Here is a 12948-nt window from a genome sequence, read left to right as displayed (position 1 = left end):
GTCCCAGGACCAGCTGCTAGTGGGCATGCTCTGGGCTGCAGAGTCCCAGAAACAGCTGCTAGTGGGCATGCTCAGGGGCAGAGTCCCAGGACCAGCTGCTAGTGGGCATGCTCAGGGGCAGAGTCTGAGGACCAGCTGCTAGTGGGCATGCTCAGGGGTGGAGTCCCAGGACCAGCTGCTAGTGGGCATGCTCAGGGTAGCAGGGTCCCAGGACCAGCTGCTAATGGGCATGCTCAGGGCAGCAGAGTCCCAGGACCAGCTGCGAGTGGGCATGCTCAGGGTAGCAGAGTCCCAGGACCAGCTGCTAATGGGCATGCTCAGGGTAGCAGAGTCCCAGGACCAGCTGCTAATGGGCATGCTCAGGGCAGCAGAGTCCCAGGACCAGCTGCTAGTGGGCATGCTCAGGGGCAGCAGAGTCCCAGGACCAGCTGCTAGTGGGCATGCTCAGGGGCCCAGAGTCCCAGGACCAGCTGCGAGTGCGCATGCTCAGAGGCAGAGTCCCAGAACCAGCTGCGAGTGCGCATGCTCAGGGGCAGTGTCCCAGGACCAGCTGCTAGTGCGCATGCTCAGGGGCAGAGTCCCAGGACCAGCTGCTAGTGCGCATGCTCGGGGCGACACACTGGGTAACGGTCGCTAACGCTTGAAGAGTCGGAATTACCGGCGGAAAGCGAGTTTTCTCAGTTAGACGGACGAGCAGAGAGGGACGGGGGAAATAAATGACGGTAAACACAAACCTGGGAGTTTGAGGTTCCCGGGAAGTGAACGGAGCGGATTCAGCCTCGCGGAGCGGGTTAGACTTCCTCAGGCACGCAACCCGGGCCCACGGCCTGAGTGATGGGAGCTTCCGAGCAATAGGGAGCGAGCGGGGCGGGACTGGAGGAGCGAGCCGGCGGCGGGTCCTCCAACCAATGGGAGAGCCCGAGGGGCGGGACTGGCGGCACACAGTGAGCGGGGCTGGAGGAGCGGGCTGGCGGCGGGTCCTCCAACCAATCGGGGAGCCCGAGGGGTGGGTCTAGCGCCGGCTGATTGTCTGATCCGCAGGGCAGTGAGTTTCTCCAGTCCCTTGTTCAGGGCCCGGGCCCGGGGAGGCTGTGGGCCTTTATTCCCCGCATTGGACACAAGGCTCTTTGTCGCACAACACACTGGCTCAGGTTTTAATACAGACTTTTTAAATTCATCAATAAAAGCAGATAAACCTCGTGCTTCTGTGGAACAAACTTTCTACTGTTTGGGAGTAAAAGTACAAGTTTTTATCCCTCTGGGGAATTTGTTGTTAGTTTCAGGAAACAACAACCACTTGTATTTATAAAGCGCCTTTAATGTAGTAAAACGTCCCAAGGCTCTTCACAGGAGCGTTAGAAAACAAAATTTGACACCGAGCCACATAAAGCGATATTCGGGCAGATGACCAAAAGCTTGGTCAAAGAGGAGCATCTTAAAGGAGAGAGAGAGATAGAGAGATGGAAAGGTTTAGGGAAGGAATTCCAGAGCTCAGGGCCCAGGCAACTGAAGGCACGGCCGCCAATGGTGGAGCGATTAAAATCGGGAATACTCAAGAGGCCGGAATTAGAGGAGCGCAAATATCTCGGAAGGTTGGAGGGGCTGGAAGAAATTACAGGGATAGGGAGGGGCGAGGCCACGGAGGGATTTGAAAACAAGGATGAGAATTTTAAGGATGAGACACTTGAGGAAAAGCAGGGAGTGGGTGAGGGTCAAGCCCTTATGGGACAGGGTCGCTAATTCTGTTCTGCAACAGTTACTGGGACAGACTGTATCTCCCCGTCTCCTCCACACAGGGATTTGTGGTAGTTAAAGGGACAGCAATTTTTCTTGTTCCACGAGATTGTAATTAAAGGGACACTACTCTGAGATGGCTGCGAACTTTTAGTGCCGCCAGCCTTTCTAAAACATCTTCCTGTCTTTGAGGATCTGTGTGAACTCGCTGGTGACTCAGCAGGTTGGATGAACTCTGAAACCTCTTTACACAGTCAGAACATTTAAAGGGTCTCTCATCGGTTCTGGGGCAGGAGGGATCTGGTTAACAGTGATCACAATATCAGTAGGTTTAAAGTAGTTATGGAAAGGGACAAAGAAAAATCAACGGTGAAAATACCCAGCTGGAAGAGAGACAATTTCAGTGATGTGAGAAGGAATCGAGCACAGGTGGACTGGAAACAAAGATTGTCCAGGAAAACAGTGAATGACCAATGGCAGGTCTTCAAGGCTGAGATAGTTCGGGTACAAACCAAGCATATTCCCGTAAGGAGGGAAGATGGGCCATCCAAAGCTCGAGCTCCTGATGACAAAGGACATCGAGGTTAGAATAAAACAGAAAAAGGAGGTTTACGACAAATGTCAGGTACAGAATAGAGTCAAAAACCAGGAGAATACAGAGAGTGCGGGGGAAATTGAAACAGGATATAAGGGCAAAGAGAGAATATGAGAAAAGATTAGTGGGTAACATAAAAGAGAACCCAAAAATCTTCTATAAACATATGAAAAGTAAAAGGATAGTTAAAGGAATGGTGGGGCCGATTAGGGACCAAATAGGAGCTCATCATACAGAGGCAGAGGGCGTGGCTGAGGTACTGAATGAGTACTTAGCATCTGTCTTCACAAAAGAGGATGAAGTTCATGTCGCAATAGAGATGGGGGGAGTAGGGAAATTGGATAAAAATGGATAGAAAGGAGGTGCTAAATAGGTTGTCATCACTCAAAGTTAACAAGTCACCGTGGTGGATGCATCCTAGATTGCAGAGGGAAGCTAGGGTGGAGATAGCAGAAGCTCCGACCACAATCTTTCAATCTCCCTCAGATATATGGGAGTGTTGCCAGAAGACTGGAGGATTGCAAATGTTACACCCGTTTAAAAAAGGGGGAGAGGGTTAAACCTGGTAACTACAGGCCAATCAGTCTAATGTCAGTGGTGGGTGAACGACTGGAGACCATTGTCAAGGACAAAATTAATTCTCACTTGGAGAAGCATGGGTTAATAAGGGGCAGCCAGTATGGATTTGTTAAAGGTAAATCGTGTCTGACTAACCTGACTGAGTTCTTTGATGAAGTAACAGAGGGTTGTTGAAGGTAGTGCAGCAGATGTTGTATATATGGACTTTCTAAAGGCATTTGATAAAGTACCACACAAGAGACTTACTCGGAAAATAGAAGCACAGGGAATTAAAGGGCTGATGGTAATTTGGGTATATAATTGGTTAAGGGAGAGGAGACAGTGAGCAGTGCTGAGGGATGTTTTTCTGACTGGATGGAAGTATGCAGTGGGTTCCCCCAGGGGTTGGGATTAGGACCATTGTTTTTCTTGTTATATATAAATGACCTGGACTTGGGTATAGGTGAACAAGTTCGAAGTTTACAGATGATACAAAACTTGGCAACGTAGTAAATAGTGAGCATAGTAGTAGCAGACTTCAGAAGGACAGAGACAGACTGTGAAATGAGCAGACACAAGGCAGATGAAATTAAATGAGGATAAGTGTGAAGTGATGCAGTTTGGGAGAAACAACAGGGAGAGGCCGTATAATCTAAATGGGACTATTTTGAGGCGGGTGGAAGACCAGAGGGACCTGGGGGTCCATATTCACAAATCTTTGAAAGTGCCACGGCAAGTTAGTGAGGCGGTTCAGAAAGCGTATGGGATACTTGGCTTTGTAAATAGGGCCATTGAAAACAAAAACAAGGAAGTTACACTAAACCTTTACAAATCACTAGTTAGGAACATAGGATAGGAGGAGGCCATTCAGCCCCTCGAGCCTGTTCCGCCATTCAACGAGATCATGGCTGATCTGCGACCTAACTCCATACACCCGCCTTTGGCCCTGTAAGAACCGGGTTTTTCTGGTCCTCTTCTTGAGTTCCGTAGTACGAAGAATTCCAGGCTCGAGGGTTCGGAGAGTTAAAACAACATCATTTTATTCATTACTGTTCGGAGTGGTCATACAGCATATCGACAGTACATTCGTGTCCCGAGGGTCACCCCGGGTTAGACACGTGGTGCCAGCATTTATGTCCCCGGGAGATGTCTGACCCTCTTGATGTTCCACACGCCTTCTGGCTAAGAGAGAGAGAATACCGGTGGGGAAGCCCCTATTATACCGTGGGACAAGGGTCACTACATCACTTTCCTGGCAACAAGTGTTTTGTTACATCACTTCCCTGGCAACAAGCGTTCTCCAATGGGAATCACTCAAGCCCTTTCGGTTTGACCATGATCTGGTCTTCAGTCTGGCAAGCAGGTCCTGACTTGCCTCACTGCTGTGGGCACCGAACAATGGCTAGTCAATCATTCTCTAGTCAGCAGTTAGGCCCTTTCAGTGGCCCTGATCTGGTCGTTAGCACTTCATTAACACTTGGCCTCAGGTTGAGGCAGATTCTCTGTTCTGCTAGCTTTTGCACTTTGCACAGCTGGGGCTGCTTTTTAATCTAATCTAGACTTTCCTTATGTGAAGCCATTTTTGTAAACCAATTCATTGCCCATTTTATTCACGTTTCCACATCCCATATCCCTTAATACCTTTGGTTAACAAAAACCTGTCAATCTCAGATTTAAAATTAACAATTGATCGAGCATCAATTGCTGTATGCGGAAGAGAGTTCCAAACTTCTACCACCCTTTGTGTGTAGAAATGTTTCCTAATTTCACTCCTGAAAGGTCTGGCTCTAATTTTTAGACTATGCCCCCAGTCCTAGAATCCCCAACCAGCGGAAATAGTTTCTCTCTATCTACCCTATCTGTTCCCCTTAATATCCTGAAAACTTCGATCAGATTACCCCTTAACTTTCTAAATTCCAGGGAATACAACCCTAATTTGTGTAATCCCGCCTCGTAACTTAACCCTTGAAGTCCAGGTATCATTCTGGTAAACCTCCCTCCAAGGCCAATATATCCTTCCTAAGGTGTGGTGCCCAGAACTGCTCACAGTGCTCCAGGTGTGGTTGAACCAGGGTTTTGTACAGCTGCAGGGTTTTGGCCTCAGCTGGAGTCTTGTGTACAGTTCTGGGCACCACACTTTAGGAAGGATGTCAAGGCCTTGGAGAGGGTGCAGAGGAGGTTGACCAGGATGGTACCAGGGATGAGGGAGTTCAGTTATGTGGAGAGATTGGAGAAGCTGGGATTGTTCCCCTTAGAGCAGAGAAGGTTAAGAGGAGACCTAATAGAAGTGTTCAAAATGATGAGGGGTTTTGATCGAGCAAGTAGGGAGAAACTGTTCACTCTGGCAAGTGGGTCGGTAACCAAAGGTCACAGATTTAAAATAGTTACTAAAAGAACTAGAGGTGAAATGAGGAGAATTGTTTTCATACAGAGGGTTGTTCAGATCTGGAACGCACCATCTGAAAGGATGCTGGAATCAGGTCCCACAGGAACTTTCCAACAGTAATTGGACGAGTCCTTGAAGAGGACTAGTTTGCAGAGTTCTGGGGATAAAGCTGGGGTGTGGGACTAATATTGGACAGCTCTTTCAAAGAGCCGGCACAGACACGATGGGCCGAATCACCTCCTTCTGTGCCGTTAGATTCTATGATCAGTGTGAAGTCGCTGGTGTGTCAGCAGGTTGGATGACTGAGTGAATCCCTTCCCACACATGGAGCAGGTGAACGGTCTCTCCCCAGTGTGAACTCGCTGATGTACCAGCAGGTAGGATGACTGATTGAATCCCTTACCACACACGGAGCAGGTGAACGGCCTATCCCCAGTGTGTAGGTGTTGGTGTCTCTTGAGCTCCCGGGAGCTTTTAAAACTCTTCCCACAGTCAGAACATTTAAAGGGCCTCTCGTCAGTGTGAACTCGCTGATGTCCCTTCAGCTCCCCGGAGCTTATAAAGCTCTTCCCACAGTCAGAACATTTAAAGGGCCTCTCGTCAGTGTGAACTCGCTGGTGTATCAGCAGGTTGGAGGGCCGAGCGAATCCCTTCCCACACACGCAGCAGGTGAACAGCCTCTCCCCAGTGTGTAGGTATTGGTGTCTCTTCAGATCCCCGGAGCTTTTAAAGCTCTTCCCACAGTCAGAACATTTAAAGGGCCTCTCGTCAGTGTGAACTCGCTGATGTCTCAGCAGGTTGGATAACTGAGTGAATCCCTTCCCACACACAGAGCAGGTGAACGGCCTCTCCCCAGTGTGAACTCGCTGATGTCTCTTCAGCTCCCTGGAGCTTTTAAAGCTCTTGCCACAGTCAGAACATTTAAAGGGCCTCGCGTCAGTGTGAACTCGCTGATGTGTCAGCAGGTGGGATGACTGAGTGAATCCCTTCCCACACACAGAGCAGGTGAACGGTCTCTCCCCAGTGTGAACTCGCTGATGTGCCAGCAGGTTGGATGACACAGTGAATCCCTTCCCACACACGGAGCAGGTGAACGGCCTCTCCCCAGTGTGTAGGTGTTGGTGTTTCTTGAGCGCCCCGGAGCTTTTAAAACTATTCCCACACTCAGAACATTGCAAGAGTCTCTCCCCAGTGTGAACTCGCTGGTGTCCCTTCAGCTCCCCGGAGCTTTTAAAGCTCTTCCCACAGTCAGAACATTTAAAGGGTCTCTCGTCAGTGTGAACAAGCTGGTGTCCCTTCAGATACTGAGCGCTTTTAAAGCTCTTCCCACAGTCAGAACATTGAAATGGTCTCTCATCAGTGTGGACAAGTTGGTGTTGCTTTAGTTCCCCGGGGCTTTTAAAGCTCTTCCCACAGTCAGGACACTGAAATGGTCTCTCCTCAGTGTGAACTCCCTGGTGTGTTTGCAGGTGGGATGAACAAACAAATCCCTTTCCACACACGGAGCAGGTGAACAGACTGCCCCTGGTGTGACTGCGCCGTTGAACTTCCAATGCAGACAGGGAACTGAAGCCCTTCCCGCCGTCCCCACCTTTACCCGGTTTCTCCCCGGTGTGACGGTGCACGTGTCTCACCAGGTCAGGCGATCGGCTGAATCCGTGTCCACACACTGAACACGTGTGCGGTTTGTCTGCGTTGTGATCCCTGCTGTCTCCTTCCATGTGCAAAGGCCGATGATATTCAGGTCCTGATGAATCCAGCGACTCTGTCAGATCTTGACGTGATGTTTGGTCTGAGCTTCCCGCCTGTAACTGCTCCACTTCTATAACCCTGTTAATTGAGATCAGAAAAGGATCAGAGGCAAACTGTTGTTTAATTTTCCCCTTTCCGAACCTAGGGGCAGTGAAGCTGATTTTCAGGCCCCAGCTGCTGCACAGGTTGGTTGAAAGGATCATCAGTAATGGCGGCTGTAATACCCACAAGCCCCCACGCTCCAGAAAGCACTCTGTTGACTCTGAGTCCCGCGCATGTGCTCATGGCCCCCGTGCTCTCCCTCCTGCTCTACAATCACCCGTCCCAATCGGTCCGCAACACGCATGCTCAGCACACAAAACCCCGCGGTTGGAACATCGGGCGTGCATGCGGAGCCGCAACATCTGGTACGCGTGAGCGGCTCAGGTGGGGGCGAGTCGGTGCTTCGCCTCAGCCGCCAGGGAGGTGCACATGCGCAGGACGACCCAACATTCTTCCCGTCAGCAATCACTCCCTCATTTCTTTAATAAAAACAGAAAATGCTGGAAATACTCAGCAGGTCAGGCAGCATCTGTGGAGAGAGAAACAGAGTTAATGTTTCAGGTCGATGACCATTCGTCAGAACTGCTTGCTCTTTAGTGTCAGCCAGTGGCTCAGTGGGTAGCACTCTCGCCTCTGAGTCAGAAAGTTGTGGGTTCATAGTCCCACTCCAGAGACTTGAGCACAAAAATCCAGGCTGACACTCCAGTGCAGTGCTGAGGGAGTGCGGCACTGTCGGAAGTGTCGTCTTTCGGATGAGATGTTAAATTGAGGCCCTGTTTGCTCTCTCAGGTGGATGTAAAAGATCCCATGGCATTATTTCAGGAAAGAAAGACTTGCATTTATATAGTGCCACCAGATATCCTAAAGTGCTTTACAGCCAATGAAGTACTACATTGAAGTAGTCGCTGTTGTAATGTGGGAAAGAGCAGGGGAATTATCCCTAGTGTCCGAGCCAATGTTTATTCCTCAATCAACATAAAAAATGATCGATCATCTGGTCATTATCACGGTGCTGTCTGTGGGAGCTTGCTGTGCACTAATTGACTGCCGCATATCCTACATTACAACAGTGCAAAAGTACTTCATTGGCTGTAAAGTACTTTGGGACGTCCGGTGGTGGTGAAAGGCGCTATATAAATGCAAGTCTTTCTTCCTTCACTGGTCTCACCAGCGACCTCTTCTGGCGGTTGGTTGATTGACAGCCGAGAGTCCGCGCATGCGCACGCGGGACGGCGGTTTGGGTCGAGTCCGGCACAGCGACCCCTCCCGGTCACTAAGGGTAATGACCGCGCATGCCCAGAGGAGACCAACCCCCCTCCCCCACTCGCAGCTACGCCTGCGCACTCGGATCCTGTCGGACGGAGTCGGCGCGGGGCCATGAAAGGCCTTGGTGTCGGTTCGAGAGTCGCGATCGGTGACGCGAAGTGAGTTTTCTCCGCTTCGATTGGGCGGAGAATGGCGCGGGGTGGATCGGGAGAGAATAGAGAGAAATAGAAAAACCTCAGAGTCCGCGAGGCCCCGGACCGAGCTGCGACACTTGGACGGTGCACGCGATCTCCTCGGGGACACGTCACCCGGGCCCGCGGCCTGATTGACGGCAGCTTCCCACCAATAGGAAGCGAGCGGGGCGGGGCTGGAGGAGCGAGCCGGCAGCGGATCCTCCAACCAATCGGGAAGCCCAAGGGGCGGGACTAGCCGTACCCAGTGGGCGGGGCTGGAGGAGCGAGCCGGCGGCGGGTCCTCCAACCAATCGGGGAGCCCGAGGGGCGGGACTAGCGGCACCCAGTGGGCGGGGCTGGAGGAGCGAGCCGGCGGCGGGTCCTCCAACCAATCGGGGAGCCTGAGGGGCGGGACTTGCGCCGGCTGAGTGACAGAGGAGGCTGACGGGAGATTTAATTTAAATGAATTTAATTTCCCGCCTGCTGCAACTGCCCACCCTGCTGCAACTGCCCACCCTGCTACGTCAGGACGTCGCCGGCGTGCACCGACTGACACTGAGCTCTCCACCAATGAGCAAGGGGAGGCGGAGCCTGGAGGACCGACCGAGGGGCTCTGGTCCTCCAACCAATCGCGGCGAAGGAGGAGGCGGGGCCTGGGATCGGCCTGCCGCCATTTTGTAAAGTAGCCTGGTCAGGATCTGTGAGCCTGGGAAAGTTTATTTTTAATGTTCGTTTCCCATTTTACAGCTCAAACTAATTTTATTTTACAGAAGATACTTGTTTTAAACAGAGAAACATAGAAGATAGGAGCAGAGTAGGCCATTCGGCCCCTCGAGCCTCCTCCGCCATTCAATGCGATCATGGCTGATCATAAAAAAAGCAGTTCATTTTTAAATTGATGAAACAGAAACAAGAAACCCCGTGGAGCAAATGTGAGTAAAAATATTTTTTCTGCCTGAATTAATTTTTTAAATATTAATTTTCTGCGTTTTTAATTATTAATTTCAAGCACTTTAAGAGAAATATGGGAGTGGTGGGGGTTCTCTTAAAGGGACAGGCGCTCTCTTTTTCTATTTTCATTAAAGGGACCGCGTCCCCGTGGATGACCGATTTTAAAGGGACAGCGTCTCCCTTTTTATAATGTATATTTAAGAGACTGACATTTAAAGTAGGGCAAATCCCCTGCTCCCGTGAGTGCTTGGTGAGAAATCAGGTGCTGGTCGCACTCGCCCACTCCCAATTTTCTGCCAAGGGACAGAAAGCAGAGAGTAGTGGTGAACGGTTTCTTTTCAGACTGGAGGGAGGTAAACAGTGATGTTCCCCAGGGGTCGGTATTAGGATCAATGTTCTCTCTTTTTTTGAGGTGCGTGGCCCCTTTAAAGGGCTGCACGGCCCATTCAAATTTCCGCGCATGCGCGTTTATTCCATTTATAGGGCGGTGAGCCGGCTGTGCGGGACCTCCAGACCGCTGCGTGGCCGCGCAACTTAACGTGAACATTGATTCAAACCACTGCTTTTTTTTATATATATTAATGACCTGGACTTGGGGATCCAGGGCAAAATTTTAAAATTTACAGATGACACGATACTCGGAAATGTAGCAAACAATGAGGATAGTAACAGACTTCAGGAGGATGTAGCCAGACTGGTGAAATGGGCAGAAACGTGGCAGATTAAATTTAATGTAGAGAAGTGTGAAGTGATTCACTTTGGCAGGAAGAATGAGGAGAGGCAATATAAACTAAATGGTCCAGTTTTAAAGAGGGTGCAGGAACAGAGAGGCCTCGGGGGGTGTGTACACAAATCTTAGAAGGTGGCAGGACAAGTTGAGAAGGCTGTTGATAAAGCAAACAGGATCCTTGACTTTATTAATAGAGGAATAGAGTACAAAAGCAAGGAAGTTATGCTAAGCCTTTATAAAACACTGGCTAGGCTTCCGCTGGGCACCACACTTTAGGAAGGATGTCAAGGCCTTGGAGAGGGTGCAGAAGAAATTGATGAGAATGGGACCAGGGATGAGGGACTTGAGTTACGTGGAGAGACGGGAGAAGCTGGGGTTGTTCTCCTTAGAGCAGAGAAGATTAAGAGATTTAATAGAGTTGTTCAAAATCAGGATGGATTTTGAGAGAGTAAATAAGGAGAAACCGTTTCCAATGGCTGAAGGGACAGAAACCAGATTTAAGGCGATTGGCAAAAGAACCAGAGGTGACAAGAGGAAACAGATTTTTACACCAAGTTGTTGTGATCTGGAATGCGCTGCCTGAAAGGGCGGTGGAAGCAGATTCGATATTATAATTCAAAAGAGATTGAGGTAAATACTTGAAGGGAAATCATTTACAGGGCTTTGGGGAAAGAGCAGGCGGAGTGGGATTAATTGGATCGCTCTTTCAAAGAGCCGGCACAGGCACGATGGGCCAAATGGCCTCCTTCTGTGCTGTATCATTCTATGATACACAGACACACACACATACAGTCAGACAGACACACACACAGATACTCACAAAAATACAGTCAGACACACACTCACATTTTTTCTGCATGAACTTTTATTATTACTTTCAAAGACTTTACGAAAAAGGTGGGAGTGGTGGGCGGAGGGCTCTTAAAGGGACAGGGACTCTCCTTTTCAATGTGATTTTCATTAAAGGGACCGAGTCCCTCCTTGCCTGTGGAGGACCAATTTTAAAAAGGACAGCGTCTCGAAATCAGGTGCTGTCTCCGTGTGAACCACCTCCTCCCAATTTCCTGCCAAGCAATCCCTGCGGGCACCACTCCACTCTAGGAGTGGCTCCTAGAATCATACAGCACAGAAGGAGGCCATTCAGCCCATCGTGCCTGTGCCGGCTCTTTGAAAGAGCTCTCCATTTAGTCCCACTCCCCTGCTCTGTCCCCATAGCCCTGCAAATGTTTCCCCTTCAAGTATTTATCCAATTCCCCAGTGAACGTTATTATTGACTCTGCTTCCACCGCCCTTTCAGGCAGCGCATTCCAGATCTCAACAACTCGCTGCGTCAATAAAATTCTCCTCACCTCGCCTCTGGTTCTTTTGTCAATGACCTTATATCTGTGTCCTCTGGTTACCGACCCTCCTGCCACTGGAACCAGTTTCTCCTTATAAGCTACAGCTATACAAAGCCCGGGTTAGACCCCAGAGAGTCATAACGGCACAGAAGGAGGCCATTCGGCCCATCAAGTCTGTGCCGGCGCTCTGTAGAGCAATCCAGTCAGTCCCATTCCCCCGCTCTATCCCCGTAACCCTGCAAGTTTATTTCCCTCAAGTGCCTATCCAGTCTCCCCTTGAAAACATTGAGTGTCTCCGCTTCCACCACTTCCATCGGCAGCGAGTTCCAGGTCCTCACCACTCGCTGCGTAAAAAAGTTTTTCCTCACGCCCCCCCCCTGTATCTCTTGCCCAAAACCTTAAATCTGTGTCCCCTAGTCCTTGTACCATCAACTAGTGGGAACAGCCTTTCCCTGTCTAGCCTATCCAAACCTGTCATAATCTTGTACACCTCGATCAAATCACCCCTCAACCTCCTTTGCTCTAATAGAAACAAATCCAGCTTCTCCAACCTGTCCTTGTAGCTAAGATCCTCCATCCCCGGAACCATTCTGGTAAATCTCCTCTGCACCCTCTCAAGGGCCTTCACATCCTTCCTAAAGTGTGGTGACCAGAACTGGACGCAATACTCCAGTTGTGGTCTAACCAGCGCTTTATAAATGTTCAGCATAACTTCTCCACTTTTGTACTCAATACCTCTATTTATGAAGCCCAAGATCCCATATGCTTTGTTAACCACTCTCTCAATATGTCCCGCCACCTTCAGGGACCTACGCACATTAACTCCCAGGAACTCCCTGGAGCACTGTGTACACTTCTGGGCACCGCACCTCAGAAAGGATACACTGACCTTGGAAGGAGTGCAGCACAGATTCACCAGAATGTTACCCGGGCTCCAAGGGTTAGGTTATGAGGGAGAGATTACATAAACTAGGCTTGTGTTCCCTGGAATCTAGAAGGTTAAGGAGTGATTGAGGATTTTAGGATTTTGAAAGGAATTGGTAGAGTAGATAGAGAGAAACTTTTTCCGCTGGTGGGGGAGTCGAGGACAAGGGGACATCACCTTAAAATCAGAGCCAGGCCATTCAGGAGAGAAGTTGGGAAACACTTCTTCACACAAAGGGTGGTAGAAGTGTGGAACCCTCTCCCACAGGAAGCAGTCGATGCCAGCTCAATTAATCATTTTAAATCCCAGAGCCATAGATTTTTGCTAGACAAGGGAGCAAAGGGATATGGAGCCAAGGCAGGTGGGTGGAGTTAAGACACAGATCGGCCATGATTTCATTGAATGGCGGAACAGGCTGGAGGGGCTGAATGGCCTCCTCCTGTTCCCATGCTCCTATTTACTCTATCAAAACCCTTCCTGTTTTGAACACCTCTAT

The 12948-nt window shown here is 49.9% G+C and overlaps 1 protein-coding gene and 1 long non-coding RNA gene across 2 annotated transcripts in view; both read right to left on the bottom strand.

The window, feature by feature from the left end:
• The window catches only part of LOC147093198 (uncharacterized), a 369734-nt gene that overhangs the window by 325473 nt on the left and 31313 nt on the right, over positions 1-12948 (bottom strand). The window lies entirely within an intron of this gene.
• LOC147093199 (uncharacterized) lies at positions 3906-8720 on the bottom strand. Its single transcript, XM_085973888.1, has 2 exons — positions 8568-8720; positions 3906-7103 (listed from the first exon to the last, which is right to left on the bottom strand). The coding sequence occupies exon 2, from the start codon at positions 6992-6994 to the stop codon at positions 5525-5527; it is 1470 nt and encodes a 489-aa protein (XP_085830014.1). The 5' UTR covers positions 6995-7103; positions 8568-8720; the 3' UTR covers positions 3906-5524.

The sequence above is a fragment of the Somniosus microcephalus genome, unplaced genomic scaffold (genome assembly GCF_052327205.1).
Source record: "Somniosus microcephalus isolate GS21.2 unplaced genomic scaffold, FLI_Smic_1.0 unresolved_chr1, whole genome shotgun sequence".
NCBI lineage: Eukaryota > Metazoa > Chordata > Chondrichthyes > Squaliformes > Somniosidae > Somniosus > Somniosus microcephalus.
This window is presented reverse-complemented; position numbering and strand designations above follow the sequence as displayed.